General features: G+C 35.8%; 1 protein-coding gene across 2 annotated transcripts in view; it reads left to right on the forward strand.

Moving 5' to 3' along the window:
- VAPA (VAMP associated protein A) overlaps nt 1-19,000 on the forward strand; it is a 42,977-nt gene that overhangs the window by 11,632 nt on the left and 12,345 nt on the right. For both annotated transcript variants that reach the window (XM_082697364.1, XM_082697363.1), the window contains exons 2-4: nt 9,393-9,545; nt 13,596-13,699; nt 14,185-14,265. In XM_082697364.1, the coding sequence (XP_082553490.1) occupies nt 9,393-9,545; nt 13,596-13,699; nt 14,185-14,265 (338 nt within the window). The remainder of the gene's footprint in view (nt 1-9,392; nt 9,546-13,595; nt 13,700-14,184; nt 14,266-19,000) is intronic.

The raw sequence follows: 19,000 nt of genomic DNA on the forward strand, positions 1-19,000 counted from the left end.
CAGGTGAAGTTGATCATAATGTCACATAAGTTTAGAGCACAGAGGAACATTGGAGGTCATTTTGGTCTACTGATGCTAAAATGCAAGGAGTTAGACTGTCCTTGGAAAAGTCAGGTGGTTTGGTCAAGGTCACTCACCTAGCTAAATGGTTTTGGATTTGAAACCTCTAATTCAGTGTGCTACTTTATAGTTTTTACAAATGTCATATTACATCATCAATAACAGAAACTGGCCCCTCCCTCTCCAAAAGGCTTCTAAAGGAATGAAGAGAATAGATATTTTGACTTTTGACTTAGGTGCTTTTCCATGTAAAGTTAATGGATGAGTATTTAACTATATGATCAAAACCCTACTACGTTTTTTGAAACTGGTACAAAAGAAATAAGACAGGGTTACTGCCTGTCGGTAACTTCTGTTAACTATGACTTTAAGCCCCATTCTAGATGAGAAAAGTAGTTGTTTTTTTTTTTTTTTTTTGTTTTGTTTTTTTGTTTTGAAAGACTACACACTACTGTATTAAGTGGATTTTGGAGATTTTTTTTTTTTTTAAGATTTTATTTATTTATTTGACAGAGATCACGTTAGGCAGAGAGGCAGGCAGAGAGAGAGGAAGGGAAGCAGGCAGAGAGCCCAATGCGGGGCTTGATCCCAGGACCCTGGGATCATGACCTGAGCCGCAAGCAGAGGCTTTAACCCACTGAGCCACCCAGGTGCCCCTGGAAATTTTTTATCTATATTCTCATCATGTATTCATGATTCAGGATCCATATTTTTATAAGTAATGTTAGTGAAGCTTTAAAACAAGGTATGTTTAGTATTTTTGAAACCTTGAGTAGAATTGACTCATTTTTATTTTCTAGAAAGTAGTACTCTGTTTATTTGTACAGATATATTTATACAATATATGTTCACTACTTGCTTTGCCAGGGATTTTTTGTAGCTGTTGGGGATACAGTAGAATGAAGACCCAGTCTTCATGAACCTTGCATTCAAGCCTGAAATTTCAGTATATTTGGAAAAAATAAAAATAAAAAACACAAATAAATTAAGGTGACTTCATTTTTAAAAATTCTAATGAAAATGTTAGGACTTTCTTGGATGTAAAACATAAGATATTATTTTACTGTTTATGATGCTTACTTAAGAAAATATTAAGTTGACCTGTGTATGGGGAAAAAGGGAAATAAAATATCCATTTAAAAATCTGTTTCAGGGGCGCCTGGGTGGCTCAGTGGGTTAAGCCTCTGCGTTCAGCTCATGATCCCAGGGTCCTGGGATTGAGCCCCGCATCGGGCTCTCTGCTCAGCGGGGAGCCTGCTTCCCCCTCTCTTTCTGCCTGCCTCTCTGCCTACTTGTGATCTCTCTCTCTCTGTCAAATAAATAAAATCTTTTTTAAAAAAATCTGTTTCGTATATTATGATTTGACTGCCATTTCATGGCTTATTAGAAATCTGCCTGGAATGCTTATGAATTAGGAAACAACTGTAGCTAGGTAGTTTGCATAAAGTATATACAGAACTTATGAGAGTTCAAGCTCTGGAGTCACACCTGATTTGACTTCCCCACCTTCCACTGCTTGGTAGTTTATGGCCTTGGGCAAGTATTTTAACCTTTCTGAGTCTGAGTTGACTTATCAGTAAAATGGGGATAATAAAGTGTCTAACTTGTAAACTTGTTATGAGGGACGTAATTCGTTCAGCGTTCTTGATACATAGTGCCCAATAAAGGCTTGCTGTTATGAACACTTGTTAGCACTATTTTTACTATTACTGCTACTGCCATGCTACTATAATTGTGGAGAATCTTAGTAGATATTCTGTATACTGTACAGTGTATATTCCACATGCATGATTATTTTAATAGGACATGTATTCAGCCATGTAATCTTTATCTAACTAGAATACTGTATAATCTGATATAGCTGTTAATTTGCTAAAACCTATGGAAACATGGAAGTGTAGTCATCACCTCCTTTGCTACAGCTGCATTATTTATGTGTTTGAGCTAAGCATCCAGTCTTCCTCTTTAGAATTTTTACTATTCTGTTTCAATAAAGGTAGGATGAAGGAGTAAAAATGTTATTTCATACATATTTCTGATATTTTTTATTTTGTTACATGTTCATTAGAAAGAATCCAGATGATTATTCAAGCATACTTCACTGCATGTATAGCGAACAAGTAGTATTAAGCAGCTGTTATGACTTACAGTCTGTGTTAATTACTCCATTTCATTCAGGAATGAATTGACTATTTCTTCTTAGGGAGTGTATAGTTTAGTTGGATGAGATAAAACATGTACGTAATAAAGTAAGTGAGAAGTGTTCTGAGAGAGGTATAGAGTATGTGCTGTGGGAATGGTATGGTCAGCCATCTTTATTCTCCAAGATTCATGCCTTGGCTCATTGCACTGTCTACAATTAATTATTCAGAGGCCACTAACTGAGTCTGTTCCCCATAGCCAAGAACTCAGAAAGACCTTGTCAAGAACTGAAGGGTCTGAAAATTGAGTGTACTATAATTTTATGAATATTGGTAGAATATATGAGATTCCTGGGTTCAGAGACCGAGGACTTTATTATTCATGACAGTGTATGTAACATGAGCTTTGTATTTGCATTGATTTCCTTTGCCCCCTCTAGGGGCAACACATGGATTTAGTTCAGACAGATGCTTCTCATGTAGTGGGTTTGCATCATAGCTGAGAAGCTGTTGAGTGTAGGAAATCTGAGTCTTTGCTAGTGGGCTGCATGGAAACTTACCTGTCCTTTTTTTCCTAGAGGAAGACCTTATCTTTATTATAAAGGACAATAAGAAGTCTGCTTTTTCCTCAGGAGAGAGGCATTGTTTTCCAAGACTATTCACTCTTTAAATACATCCTTGACAAGATAATCTGGATGAAAGCTCCAGTGCCTCCATGTTGAAAACATGCAGAAATGCTGGAGACCTGTAAAGAATTATCTCCCATTTGGACTCGGAGTAGCTAGCCTAAATGGATGTCTCAGAGTTCATGAATTAATGTTCACGTACATTGCCTTTTTATTCTTAAAGCTGCATCTCAGAGGCCTGTTCAGTTTCTGAAATGCTCTATGCTGTAGACTACTGCTTATCGTGAATTAAAACTTGATTTTAAGAGTAAGCAAATACTGAACTCAAATTGATAATGCATGTTGGGGTGTTTAGGAGTGGGTGTACTGATGTCTTCAGCTTATTTTGCATCAAAAATAAGGTGGATGGACAGAGATGGATAAATAGGTTATAGTCTCAAATACAACAGAATGTTAATTGTCCAATCTAGGTAATAGATATATGATTGTTTACAATGATTTCAATTTCTTTCTTTCTTTTTTTTTTTTTTAAGGGATTTTATTTATTTATTTGACAGAGAGACACAATGAGAAAGGGAACACAAGCAGGGGGAGTGGGAGAGGGAGAAGTAGGAGCATTCCTGCTTCATTCAAGCTTCCCATGGAGCAGGGAGCCTAATGTGGGGCTCAATCCCAGAACCCTGGGATCATTACCCCAGCTGAGCCAAAGGCAAATGCTTAAGGGCTGAGCCACCCAGGCGCCCCAATTTCAATTTCTTTGTATGAAAATTTGCAATAAAATGTTGGGGGAAAAGCCAAGCCAACAGCTGTCTTCTATTTTCTCACCCAACTCAGTTTTTGTAACTAGACTCACCTTGGCATTTCAAGAAAACTTGAGTGTCAATTCATATAAAAATGTAGATAGATGACAACATTTCAAAAACTTGTCAGTGTGGTTCTACTTTCAGCTCTAAAGCGTTATGAGCTTCTTTTTAAAATTGGGGATTTGCGGGGCACCTGGGTGGCTCAGTAGGTTAAGCCGCTGCCTTCGGCTCAGGTCATGATCTCAGGGTCCTGGGATCGAGTCCCGCATCGGGTTCTCTGCTCAGCAGGGAGCCTGCTTCCCTCTCTCTCTCTCTGCCTGCCTCTCTGCCTACTTGTGATCTCTCTCTGTCAAATGGATAAATAAAATCTTTAAAAAAAAAATTGGGGATTTGGAGATTAAGGATCCCATTTTTAGAAGGTGAGCCAATGATTTTAGAAGGAAATCATTTTTCTGCTTGCTAGCATTTTAGGTATATAGCCTGAGTATAAAAGGCATTTCATGCAGGAAAATTTTTTAGATAAAGGAAGCAGACTAGTCCCACCTGGCACATCCTTCTAGGTAGCTGTCCTAAACTTTTACTACATTTCTGAAATTTTAGTTTGCAGGCTTTTTGAAATTTATGTCCAGATTTTTTTTTTTTTTCCCACAGAGACCATATTTGTGTCTGTTACATTTCTGATTTTCAGAATTTGGGGCAGGGCATAGGGATTTTGGCTTATTGGCAATAGCAGTTGTGTTGGAATTAGGACACAATACTTAGTGACAGGAAATGTTATGGCTGCCTAAAAGTGAGGCTAAAGGAAGAAACAACCCATGTAATAAAAGGTAGGATTAGTTTGATTATAGTTTTTTTGTTGTTGATGGGTACAGTAAGTATCATATGGAATTTTCTTATCTTATGTGGAATATTATTATATACAAACAGTGAGATTTCATCTCTAACCTAGGAAGTATGTATGAAATGGTAACTGGTGACTAGTATACTATTAGGTAATCTTAAAATGGACTATTTCAGTGATTGTTTCTAAATGTTAAATTAAGCATTTGCGTTAGACAACTGGCAGGATTTTCCTTTGCTTAGAGGGATTAAGGTTTAGATGTCCTCAAAAAGTACTTGTTTTTTATATAAATTGCTTCAGATACTTATTTTCTCATCAAAACTGCTTCTCACTTTTTTTCAGGTTTTTTTTTTTTAAGGATACATGAAGAATCAGCTTTTCTAAAAAATTGTTGTTTTGCATAAATGAAAAATATGTATGGTTTATAGAGTTACCAAAAAGTTAAATATCGATGTAATCACTGCCTGGGACAAGAACTAGAGCTTGGCTAATCATTTTAAAAATCTTCCTTAGGGGCGCCTGGGTGGCTCAGTCGGTTAAGCTGCTGCCTTTGGCTGGGGTCATGATCCCAGAGTCCTTGGATTGAGTCCCACATCGGGCTCCTTGCTCAGTATGGAGCCTGCTTCTCCATTTCTGTCTGCCGCTCTGCCTGTTTCTGTGTGCTCTCTCTCTCTGACAAATAAATAAAATCTTTGAAAATCTTCCTTGTACCCTCCCAGTTACTCTCTCTTTCCCTGCAGAGTTGGTCCCTATACAGTTCCTTGTTTTTCTTAATGGTTTAACAACCATTTGCAAAGGATAAGTTTTCATTAAGTCAAGCAGGAGATTACTGATATAATGCAGTGGTTTTTAACTCTATTGGACAGGATGTCCCATTTTTATATTTTATATTCTTTAATGCCCACTTTACCATGTCAAAGTTCATATATGATATTGCCTGTCAGCATATGGTTTTAAAATTTTAATATGTCTTAATTATAACATAAAGGAGAAATAAAAAGAAAACTGATAATGACATAAGCATTTCAGTGTAAATATTTGGGCATCACTACAACAAGAGGGAATGAAGTAGCCAGATACTTGTAACCTTCCCAATAACAAGTAAGTTTGGATTTAGTAGAACACAACAGTTATCTGAATAGGCCTGACTGGTTTTCTTTAACATTTTGACTTAATAAGAGCAAAATAAGAAAGTTTATGCATATGGGTAGACTTGTGTGTGTCACAAATCTTGATAGAAGTGTGTTGTGATTCAAGTATCATGAGTGGCATTGCAGTTTGTACAGTAATTTTCTGTGATGGTAAACTTAACCTTTTCAAGTTCTGGAGGAAAGAAAACAGATTTTTCCTTTTTCACATAATAGATATATTTCTGGAAAGATTTTCATTAGTATGAATTCCTGGGAGGGGTTATTTGAAAATTCCATAGGATGAGGGCATGATACTTACTTGTATGTGACTGCCCAGGCATTGCAGAATGTCTAACATCCTGTTCATCCCTGCACCCCCCCTCCAGTGTCTGTTTTCCCCAACCCCCCAGGAGGGAACCTGATGTGGGATTTGATCCTGGGACTCCAGGAGCATGACCTGAGCCCAAGGCAGTCACTTAACCAACTGAGCCACCCAGGTGCCCCTTGCCAGGTCTTCTTAACCTGAGGATTCAGGGATCTATGATATATGGTAGCTTTTTTGTTGCTGTTGTTAGATTTTTCTTTATTATTAATAATATTCTTTATTATTATTTTCTTTATTATTAATTATTCAGTAATAATAAGCGCCAGCTTTATTATATTATTATATTAAACGCCAGCTTAATACTGCAGAAAATTTCAAACCCTTTGACAACCCATTCTTCCTTTTCCCACCCAGATTCTTGATAAAGAGCTCTTAAAGTGAAGACAGGATCTCTAGTCTCTCTCGGATGAGACTTGATCAAGTAAAGGTGAAGCTGTGTGTGCATCTTACTGTACAGTGCTTGCCCAGGCTCCTTTCATTGTCCAGGTCCCGGAAGACTCTTGTCATGAACGGTTTCTTCACAAAGCCTGCACTGCCTACCCGCCCCCCACACTGGCCCTAACCTCTCTATTGTACCCTTGCCCCCCCAAAGTCCATGTAAATTTTTTGTGAGTATTTGGCTATTTTGAGGTATAGTATATAGCTTTCATCAGATTCTCAAGGGGTTCTCTGACTCACAGAAGTGGATCAGACGTTTCTTTCCATGATTTCTTATAACAGTTAAATCTGGTTATTCTTAAAGCGAATGCTTTAAGTGTGAGCTAAGTTTCCATTTTAACCTGGAAAATAGACCCAGACTCTGAGCTGTTTGCTGGGATAGCAGCGCATACGATACTTTGGTAGAGGGACACAATGGAGCTGAAAATTTCAAATTCAGATGTTAGGTGGGCTACTCATTTGTTAGGTGGGTAGTTTCACATTTTACTGGTCAGGTCAATATATTCAGTTAAGAACTTTGTTTTAAATTTGTGGGCTTTTTTCTTTAGAAAAAAAGCCTTTTATATCTTCATCTTTATGTATTCACCAGAGGCTAAAAAATATCTTTTTTAGATATTTAGATATTAGATATAAAATAAAGATATCTTTACATCTTCATCGGAGGCTAAATGAAAAAGCCTCTTTTATCTTTTTCTTTAGATAGTTCGCATTTTTGTGTCACAGCCACAATCTGTTATTAAAGATTTATAAGCTCAGGCAATATAAATTTTAAGTACTACTTCAGAATTCATATGTTCTTGGAAATTGACACATGGTAATTTTCTAAATCACTTTTAAAAGTCTGTTATTTTACCTTATTTTGGAAAATTGGTATTTTCCTCAAATTGAGGTGATTTAAAAAATTGAATTTAAAAAATCTTACATAAGTATGTTATGAAAAATAGGATTGTTCAAAATTAAAGTATTGAGAAAGGTTTCTTTTGTCATGTTTCTAAGAAACTGTTTTCTTATCCATGCTTCCTGCTAATGTTGAAGTAGCCCTATAAAAATTTACACGTTCTTAAATGTCTCTAGTAATTTATGAATTTTGAGAATGTTAAGAAATGGAATCTGTATATCTTTTAAGACTCCTAGTTTCATCAGTAGTTTAAAATAATGTCTCGGGGCACCTGGGTGGCTCAGTGGGTTGGGCCGCTGCCTTCGGCTCAGGTCATGATCTCAGGGTCCTGGGATCGAGTCCCGCATCGGGCTTTCTGCTCAGCAGGGAGCCTGCTTCCCTCTCTCTCTCTGCCTGCCTCTCTGTCTACTGTGATCTCTGTCAAATAAACAAATAAAAAATCTATAAAAAAAAATAATGTCTTTACCCAATGATATTGTGGGTTCGAGTGCAAAATGAACAGATTACCCTGTTCCTTTTACCTCCTATGCTGTTGTATTGGTGGAGTTGCTAATTAGCCGCTTGTGGAAAAATGCAAGCATTTGGTATTGAAGAAGTAAAGGGGGTAAAATAATACACAAATTGAGTCATTAAGGTTACCGTATAATTAAAGCAGCCTGTTCAGAAGATCATACTTTGTATATATATTTAAAAAAAAATGCATACCTGTTGATTTAAACAGCTATTTTTCGTTAATTTTTTTTGTAGCTGTTTCTCTGCCTTTGTGTTTTCTACTGTTGTTTTCTCCCTCTTAAGAGTTCCAAATCTTTGTTGGAAAATACTTCACAACTTAAATTTTGAGTGTAGAGTAAGATCATTTCATTCCTTAGGACTTGGAATAATTACCTTTTAACGACCTTAACTTTGAAATCTTTTTTCCTTGGCAGATCTGTTTGTTTTCATCTCCTGCACTCTTCTGAATGCCTCTTTTCATTTGACTGTTATTTGTTTTTCCCCTTCTAAATCTTTGTCTTAGACGATTTTCCAGTATTCAGGTAAATGGGAAACTATCTGGTAGAGTTGAAGAATAGTCTCAATCTGGGTTCCATGCTGTAAGGTTTGCCTATAGTCATGCTTATTTTTGTTTATTTAAATAAAGATAGTTTCTATAATGTCTTTGATTTTACCCTTTTGCTTTTAAAAAATATAACTTGAAACTGATTGCTTTGAAAGCCATTTAAAATTGCTTTTGGGTTAGTTAGAAGTGTGTAGTCCCTGCTTCCTCTTGTTGCATACCTTTAAATTTGTATTTTGCCCAAAGTAAAAGATAATAATTTTATTGCCTAAAGTAATTTACATAATGTCTTACAGGCTTTTCTTCAGCCAAGATAAAAAGTGGCTGTAATCTTTCTTTTACCCTCTTTTAAAAAATAATGAGGTTATACTAGTTAGGACTGATTTAATTCAAGTAGGAGTAGATTACCCTTCTGGGTTTTTTGTTTCGTAATCTCATGTTTGGGTATATCACCAAAGTTTAGAAATTTTGTATCTAGAACATTTGATATAGTGCTTATAAGAAACACTTAACAAATATATGAGTGAATGAATTAGACCTAATTGAGGTGTGAAGCAAGAACAGTATTGTCACTAGATGTAGTATCTTTAGATAAAGAGATTTTTGCTGTAAAATGGAATTTGCTTGGTAAAATCGATTTGAAAACCTGCACTGGTTTGCAGACCACTGGAAAAATCTCCTCTCTTCAATAGTGTCGTAAAAGCACACTCTAAGAATATAGTTGTGGGCTTACTTCATAAATCAAAACTTTGAAAATACTTTTTATTTGATAGCAATAATACGTGTTCATATAGAAATTTTATACAATATAAGAAGGAATGAAGAAGAAAATGACAGTTATTTGTAAGTCTACCACCTGAAAAAAAATACTGTTAGTTTTTGATACAGTTAGGTGCACAGACTTCAGTATATACTTTAAATAAAATTGAGGGTATATATATTCAGTTTTGAATCCTGGTTTGTATGTGTGAATCCAATTAACATTTTTTTCTGTTTTTGTCTTTTAAACCTTACAGGCCCCTTCACAGATGTAGTCACTACAAATCTTAAGTTGCGAAATCCATCTGATAGAAAAGTGTGTTTCAAAGTGAAGACTACAGCACCTCGTCGGTACTGCGTGAGGCCCAACAGTGGAATTATTGACCCGGGGTTGACTGTGACTGTTTCAGGTAGCAAATCATGTTCTGAATTTGAACGGTATTGGATTCTGATCTTCTTATGTTTATGTTGAATGTGGTTTTAATTAACAGGGTTTCATCTGGAGGGAGGGAGGGAAATAGTTTTTAAGTTATTCTGGCTTGCCTTAGTCCTGTCCTTCGGTTTTCTTTTCCTGTATGCCAGCTGTTGCAGAACATTTCATACTCTTATCTTGTAGTTGAGGGTATCTGTGGTCAATTTGTAAACAATAGTTGTTATTTTAAATATTTTATATCCTTTATTTCTACCACTCAGTACCATATTCTCTGCCCTTATTATTTTATCTTTGAAATATGACATCATTTTTGTGATGGATCATTCTTTTCAGATCTCTAGCTATTGTTACATGTTGCATGCAGCTATACAAGTGTATTCCAAGTCTTAAAAATGTACAATGCCTATTTTTTGCTGATTGTAGCAAATTAGATGAGTGTTTCTACCTTTCATTATAAATGCCAAAGTTTAGCTTTTTGGCTCCCTTTTGGTTTACTTGTAGTCCAGGGAATATGTTTGGTTCACTCTGTGTATGGATTGCTTACCCCTGCTGTGGGGTCTGTGCTGTTGCTGTAGTTAATGCCCTCTATAAACTTCTTTCTTCATCACACTTCATAAGACAGTACTTCTTAACAATATTCTGATATAGCTGAGAAATAGCAACCACATATGAGAACATATCTTAATTATGGGAGAACTTCTTAGGCTTCCCACAGAGACCATTTACTCTTAATTTTCTAGCAGTTGTTCTTATCTCCCACTCACTGTATGTCCTGATAACAGGTGGAGCAGGAACACACATGGACTTCTTTCAGCTCAGAATCTCTAGGGGCATGGCCCCAGCCATGTATATGTTTAAAACAACAACAGCAACAACAACAAAAAATGCCTGGATGATCCTGATAAGTATTCCTAAGAAACTAATTCTTTATCAGTTTTGTGGCTTTTAAATCCACAGCAGATTAAAAACAATTATATAAAGAGTGAGAACCTATAGCAAGCCCAGGGAGAGTACTTAGAAGCAGAACTTGACTGCAAAGGTATTGAGGGACTTACTGTAGGATTCTCTGTGACCCTGAATCCTCAGGGTCAGTAGGATTAGCCAAAAACTGAGAGCTAGTTGGCCCTAGAAGAAATGTTTTTAGTGAGTAACGGGATATGGTGGCCGGGTAGGAATGTGTTTGTGTTTGTCCAAGTTCATGGGAAAGATGGATGGGAAGGAAGATAAAGCAATGATTACATGCATTCTGGAAGTTGCCTTCTAAATCTTTAAGCCTTTTAGCTAAGTTGGAAGAAAATAGAATTATTTCTATCCATGTGGTTAAAAATAGTTTCTTGGTGCATCTAGTTTGACCCTTAGGAATCCATAAAACTATTCAGAATGACATTATCTTGGAAGTTTCTAAACTGCTGAAGTTCTGTTGTATTATTATTTCTTAAAAGTTTGAATTGTGCAGGTTCACTTAGATGTGAGTTTTTTTGGGATAAAGACTATACAGTACTGTAAGTGTATTTTCTCTTATTATGATTTTTAAAATTTATTTTCATTTTTTTATTAGCATGTACATGAGCAGGGGTAGGAGGGGGCAGAGGGAGAGGGAAAAGCAGACTCCCCACCGAGCAGGGAACTCGATCCCAGGACCCCCAGGATCATGACCTGAGCCAAAGGCAGATACTTAACTGATTGAGCCACCCAGGTGCCCCTCTCTCTCTCTTTTTAAAAGATTTATTTATTAATTTGAAAGAGAGTACCTGAGCAGGGGAGGGAGAGAATCTCAAGCAGAATTCCTGCTGAGTGCAGAGCCCAATGCAGGGCTTGATTTTAAGACTCTGAGATCAGGACCTGAGCTGAAACCAAGAACCTCAGCCAACTGAGCCATCCAGGCACCCTTCTCCATTATTTTTTTGTTTTTTAAGATTTATTTATTTGAGAGCTCGTGTATGGGTGGGAAGAAGGGCAGAGGGAGAGAGAGGAGCAGACTGCCTGCTGAGCCTGGAGCCCAACATGGGGCTTGATCTCATGACCCTGAGAGCACATCTGAGCCCAAATCAAGAGTTGGACAGTCAACCAACTTGAGGCATCCAGATGGTCTCTCTTACGATTTTCTTAACATTTTCTTTTCTCTAGCTTACTTTATTGTAAGAACACAGTATGTAATATGTACAGTATGGAAAATATGTGTTAATCTGTGGTTTGTGTTATCATTAAGGCTTCTGGTCAGCAATAGGCTATTAGTACTTAAGTTTTGGGGGAGCCAGAAGTTACATGTGGATTTTCAACTGCATGTTACATGTTAAGTCCCTGTGTTGGACAGAGGTCAACCTGTACTTTCCAAAACTGTCTTCCATAAATCCCTTTTGTTGAGCATCTGCCATATTAAAATCCCCAGACACATTAGTTACTGTTTCCATAGCCAGCCTACAGATGCTTCTCCAGTTAGCATTTAGCTCTTCAGTTTTTAGTGTATTGAGTTTCTTTATAAGTAGTCACTCAAACTGTGCTTCCTTTCTCTAGCAACTTTTCATTGATTGACTTTGTATTACATACTCCTTTCTTTTTAACTTTCTCTCTTTAGCACTTAGTTTTGTGGGTTCTTTAAATTTGGCATATTTATATATATTTTTAAGATTGTTTAATTCTTATATGGTCTGCAATAACTTAGAATATAATTGTCCTAAAATCACAATCAGTCATGTTTTAATTTTTCTTCTTATTCAATTCCTACTGATGACCCTGCAGTGATGGCTTAGTGAAGGGCATTAATGGACATTCACTGGCCTTCATGTGGATTCCGAAGTATTTATCCTGTGCATTTTTTTCTGCTTTGTATTTGCCCCTTCAAAAATCTTTTTAGCCATGATGGGAGTTATGGACATCTCAGATACACTTAGAATAGGATTTTCTTACGTAATTGCTATTTCTCACATTTGCTTAATTGCATTTGTCTTTTTGAAAGTGTTGATGTACATGTATAAAAGATATATCTTAGAAATAATTTATGTATTAGCAGGGGAATAATTTGTACAATACCATATGTATATATATTTCGTGTAACTGTAGATTTGTTCTTATAGTTTTTGTAATATAAATTTAATAAAAGTTTTGTATCCCCTCTAGTTACAAGGAACCCCTAAAAATCCTCTTTTAAAGGCTACTGAAAATCTTGAGTGCTTAGAAGAATTTGAATATAATTACTGGGATGCTAGAAAATTTCTGGAAATGATCAGAGTATACCTCTTCCTTGTGTATATATATATATATATATATATATATATATATATATATATATTTAAAGATTTTATTTATTTATTTGACAGAGAGACACAATGAGAGAGGGAACACAAGCAGCTGGAGTGGGAGAGAGAGAAGCAGGCTTCCCGCTGAGCAGGGAGCCTAATGTGGGGCTTGATCCCAAGATCCTGGGGTCATGACCTGAGCTGAAGGCAGACGCTTGACAGCTGGAGCCACTCAGGCGCCCCTATACTTTGTTTTCTTAGAATGAGATTTAAACAGATTGATAAGCTTCTTGAATAAATACTTAAAATCTATTTTTGAAAAATTAGTTTTATTAGAACACTAAAATGTAGTGAGTTTTGAAGTTAACTTTTAAATTCTCCTTTATGTATCCCTGTTGTCATTCTAAAAGATATTATCACTAAATACCAAATGAAGCCTTGTATTTATAACTGGTTTTAATAGATAGTTTACTAGATTTTAATCTGAGTTTATAGGTATTATAATAGTTAATGTTGGCAACATTTTGAAAATTTTCCCAAACTTTAATTTAGAGGAGGCAGTCATAGATTTATATTTATTTTTTTTTTTAAGTAGCTGTTTATTTTATGGCTTGTTAAAATAGTTGGAAACCATAAAGTTGATTCTGGATCCTTAATGTAACCAGTCCAGGATTAGGTTTCTTGAACCCATCCTGGGTTTTTAATAAGTTTGCATATTAGTCAATTAAGCAGTAAGGATGATAAGCAAATGCAGAAGAAACAAAGCAATGTGTTTTTTTCTTCTTATTTAGTAATGCTACAGCCTTTTGACTATGATCCCAATGAGAAGAGTAAACATAAGTTTATGGTACAGACAATTTTTGCTCCACCAAACACTTCAGATATGGAAGCTGTGGTAAGTATAGCGGTGGAATGGAATTTATTTTGAGGGATGTTGTTGAAAATGTGGGTTTTGTACAGTCCTTATTTGAGAAAGCTAATTTTTAATTAAAAAATATGTAAATCTGTTAATTATAGATAATTCTGACTTAATTTCAAGATTGAAAGAATTTTGAAATAGTATTTCTTAGAAACAGTTTAGAAATGCTACTGTGAGGAAGAAAGCCCTCAGTCTCTAGAGATGTTAGTGTGATTTTAACAGATGGTGATAGTAGGTTTCTTGAGGATTATATACAAAGTTTTGTGGTATTGCCAGGTAAGAGGGGTAGGGTTGTCAGTTCAGAGTGCTGCTCTGTGTCCTGCCTGAGCCACAGACTTCACCTCTGCTCCAAACAGCCTCAGTGTCCCCTGATTGAAACCTATTGGTTGTCCCTTGAGGTGTGAAACCTATTTGTCACAGTTAAACTTTATCTGTCTCATGTTGGTTTTGTTTGTTTTTAGTGGAAAGAGGCAAAACCTGATGAATTAATGGATTCTAAATTGAGATGTGTATTTGAAATGCCCAATGAAAATGATAAATTGGTAAGTAGGAAAATGGGAGAAGATTGGAGCTATTAAGTTCTCATTTACTTTGAGATTAATTTTGCTTCTGTTTTTGGCCTTTTGGGAATGTGTGAAAATGCTGTTCCACATTTTAAGACAGTGCTTACTTAGGTTTAAAAAAAAAACTTGATGTGCTTTCTTCATTTGAGAATATTTTGTCCACTCAAGAAGAAAAATACTTTCAGATACAGTCTTCATGATGGAGAAGAACCATTTAATTCTCCCAGTTTTTTTGCCACTTTTAAGTAAGTTCAAGTTCTTTAGAATGAGACACACACATGCATAAATATAATTAAATAATATGCATAAACCACTTTTTGACAACTGTATACCCATAGCCTGGGGACAAAAGATTTAATTTACATAGACAAGCAGTTTATTCCAAGTTTGCCTATTCCCAGGTATTTTGTTTACTGTTGATTTTGGTCAAAATCCATCTGATTTTATTTCTTAGTAAATAATTTCTATGTTGCTTTTTGATTAATGTCAGGCAAATACAATTTGGAAGACTGAGGAATATATGTGTACAGTTCAGAAAGTTGTCTGTGAATGTGTAGAGTGAGTTGTGGTCACTTACCCTATTTTGCAATGCAGATTTTAATCTTTCTATGGTTTGTTGGAGGGACTTGAAAAAGCTAAGTAGGTTTTTCCTTTTGGTGACTTAATATATAAAATAATACAGGTAAATAGAAATGGTGAGTACAGTTAGGTTACACTGACATGACTGTTGCCTTGATCTGGAAGCCATTTGCCCTCTTGAAAAAGAAATTCACAGATTAGATAAATACCTGTGCTCAATTATTTTGTTATTCTTTTAGAATAAGCTGAAATGAAAGAGTCCCTGAGTGGTAATTTTTATTGTGTCTTTTAATCCTCTTTTAAAGGAATGTTGAAATATTTGCCAAAAATAAAAAATGTGAATGCATATGTTCTTACTAGAAAGTGAGAGTTCATTGGCATATTGATGCTTCCCAATTGGAGTTTACTTTCTCTTTTGCCTGTGCTGCCAGAAAGCTAATAGCTTGCTTAGTTTAGTTAAGTATGCCATTTAGATATAAAAAAGGGAAAAAATGTTTTTTTTCCTTGGTATGCGAACTCTGAGTATTTACTGTCTTAACTTTCAAATATACCATATACCTGTGTTAGGTATCATGTTGTACATTATATCCCCAGGACTTAATTTGTGTCATGATTGGAAGTATTACACCTTTTGACCACCTTCAGCCAGTTCCCCCATGTTCTTTTCCTTTGCCTCTGGTAACCACAGATCTGATCTCCTTTTCCATGGGTTTGTTTTTATTTTTTATTTTTTTTAGGTTCTGCATATAAATGAGATTGTCAGTATTTGTCTTTCTCTGACTTAACTTCATTTAGCATAGTGCCTTTGGGGGTTCATCCATATTGGCACAGATGGCAGGATTTCCTAACCGGAACTTCTGTATTCATTCATTGGTCCGTGGCCACTTAGGCTGTTTCCTTGTCTTGGTTATTATAAATAGTGCTGCGGTGAATATGGGGATGCAGATAACTCTTTGATGTAGTGTTTTCATTTTCTTTGGATATATTCTGTGAAGTAAAATTGAGTAGAAATACATCTGGATGTTTTCTCGTTTAGGGTTATGTCATCTTTTGCGTTTCTTTAATTAACATGGATAGAGCTGTGACTGTCTTTCATCTGGACTTCTGTTATACTCTGTATAGCAGACAGTTTGAGATTATACTCTGAAAAGTGTTCACCCAAGTATCTGATATTATTGATTAAGAGTAAAAAAACCAAACTGGAAGTCTATGGAAATGATATTGCTATGATAGTTGTGCCTGGCCATTTTAAGCACCCCATAGAGGAGAGTAGCAGGTGTGCCTACATACAGGTATGGCACCTAGTAATCCATGAAAGCGGTTTTGGGTCTGCTGAAGGGCTTGAATAAATACTGAATGGAGTTTCTATACCATGGAGCATGAGCAGAAATAGTTTGGCCCTGGAATCTTTTCAGAGCAAGTATTATTAGGAAGCCAAAGTCAGTATAATTTTCAGAGTACACCAGAGACTGATTCTGAGCCTAGATGAACGAGTTACAGAGTGTATTTCCATTAATTGAACTACTTGGGCTTGTGGTGTAGTTACTATCTGATTAAATAGTAAGGAATAAGTGTTAAAGATAATGATTTTTAAAAAATTTTTTATTTTTTATAAACATATAATAAAAAAGATAATGATTTTTTAAAAACATTTTATGTGGAGGACCTTTTAACACTTAGGAAAGTACAGTGAACTCCTGTGAACCCATGACCAGTTTTAATAATGATCAGTTTATGGTTAATCTTAATTCATCTAACCAGCCCCCTCACTTTTCATCTCACTTATTGTTGTAAGGCAAAACAAGATAGAATTTTATCTGGAATTGTTTTGATATATATTGCTCAAAGATAAGAACTTTGAAAAAAGGAAAAAATTACTGACAATACTATAATTAAGCCTTTTATTTTTAATTTACATTCAATTAATTAGCATATGGTGTATCATTAGTTTGAGAGGCAGATTTCAGTGAATCATCAGTTTATATAACACCAAGTGCTCATTCCACCACGTGCTCTTCATGCCCATCACTCAGTTGCCCCGTCTGTCTACCCCTTCTTCCCTCCAGCAACCTTCAGTTTGTTGCCTGTGGTTAATAGTCTCTTATAGTTTGTCCCTCTCTCTGATTGCATTTGGTTTTATTTTTCCTTCCCTTCCTCAGTGCTCCTCTGTTTTGTTTCTTAAATGCCACATATGAATGAAATCATATAATTGTCTTTCTCTGATTGACGTATTTTGCTCAGCATAATACCCTCTAGTTCCATCCATGTTGTTGCAAATGGCAAGATTTGATTTTATTTATTTTTTGATGACTGAGTAATAGTCCATGTGTGTGTGTGTGTGTGTGTGTGTGTGTGTGTGTATACCACATCTTCTTTTTCCATTTATCTATCGATAGACATCTGGGCTCTTTTTATTGTTTGGCTATTGTGGACATTGCTGCTATGAACATTGGGGTGCATGTGCCCTTTTGAATCACTACATTTGTATCTTTAGGGTAAATACCCAGTAGTGCAATTGCTGGGTCATAGGGTAGCTCTATTTTTAACTTTCTGAGGAACCTCTGTACTGTTTTCCAGAGTGGCAGTAGCACTTTGCATTCCTACCAACAGTGTAAGAGGGTTCCCCTTTCTCTGCATCCTTGCCAACAAGCTTTTAAAAGCTTATAATATTAATATCAAACTATGTAGGCAGATTCAAATTTGTCTCACAGATGTCATTTAAAGATTTTTTTTGCAGTTCGTTTGAATTGAGATCAGAATAAAGTCCACATACTGCTTTTTGGATGATACATTTCCTGAATCTCTTAATCTATAGATTCCCTGTTTTTCTCTTTCAGATTTTTATTAAAGAAACTAAGTTTGTCCTGTAGACTTTCCCTGTAGACTAGATTTGCTGATTACATCCTTGTGGTGTCATTTAATTTTTCTTGTTTTGGTATATTCTAAAGTTGGATCTAGAAGTTTGATTAGATTTTGATTTATTTTCACTGGAGGCAGGGGAGAGGCAAGACTGCTTTGTAGGTGGTGATAAATTCTTTTCAATATATGATGTTCGGGTTTTTTTTGTTTTGTTTTGTTTCTTTTTTTTTTTTTTTTTTTTTTTTTTGGTGAAGTTAGTGATCATTGGTGTGCAGTGTGTGAATGAGTGGTTCTCAACCAGGGGTAATTTTGCCCTTGAGGGTACATTTGTCAACGTCTGGGGACATTTTTGGTTGTGACAACTAGGAGGGAGAGGTTCTAAAGGCATCTGGTTGGTAGAGGCCAGGGATATTGCGCAGCACTGGCAGTGGGTAAGACAACCCTCACAATAAAGAATTATCTGCCCCAAACATCAATACAGTCAAAACTGAGAAACTAGTTTAGATTCATTAATTTATTTAGGATTGAGTAATGTTATTTTGTCATTCTTACGTTTATTAGGTATAATGTTTGTGTTGAGAGAAATTGGGCTTATGTTAACCACCCCATCCCACTCTCTCACTCCTGCTCCCAGGTCCTCCTTTACCCATCTTCCCCACAAAAGGAGTAGATAGGCGTGTAATTCAATTACATTAGGTAAGTGTATCTTAACCTATTTGAGGTTCTGGATCTTTTTAGGTATGCTGTTAGTGTTGAGGTATTTACATGTCCTTAAGAACTGTAGAAAAGGATATGTTACTATTTTGTTGATTCTTTTGTTTTCAGGACCTTGATACTGAACATATAAAGAAAACATTGAAGTTTTTGGTTGTCAGGGTAAAAAGGATGCCAGGTCTAGAAGTATAGTGGTTGAGTTCTTTTAAAATTTTTATAATTTAAAGAAATCTTTTTTTTTTTTCAAAACAGTTCTAACATTTTGAATCGTCATTAGAGTGGGCTCTTTTTGGGAAATTATTCTTTGATTTGCATCATAGATGGAGTGATCTAGGATTCCAGGAGCCCCCCCCCCCCTTTTAAATAAATGGAGGTACTATTAATAATTATTCCAAGACAGCAAACATTAACTAATACTGTTCTTAAGCATACTAAAATTCGCGGTCACTCTTGTCCTAGGGAAGCAGCAGATCTTTGGATATATGTCAGTAAATTAATGGCCCATAGAGTCTTCAGTTGAGTTGTGTTCAGCACTAGTAACAAGTGCCACTCAGCGTGTTCC

This window comes from Mustela nivalis, assembly GCF_964662115.1.
Source record: "Mustela nivalis genome assembly, chromosome: 14".
In the NCBI taxonomy this organism is placed as follows: Eukaryota; Metazoa; Chordata; class Mammalia; order Carnivora; family Mustelidae; genus Mustela; species Mustela nivalis.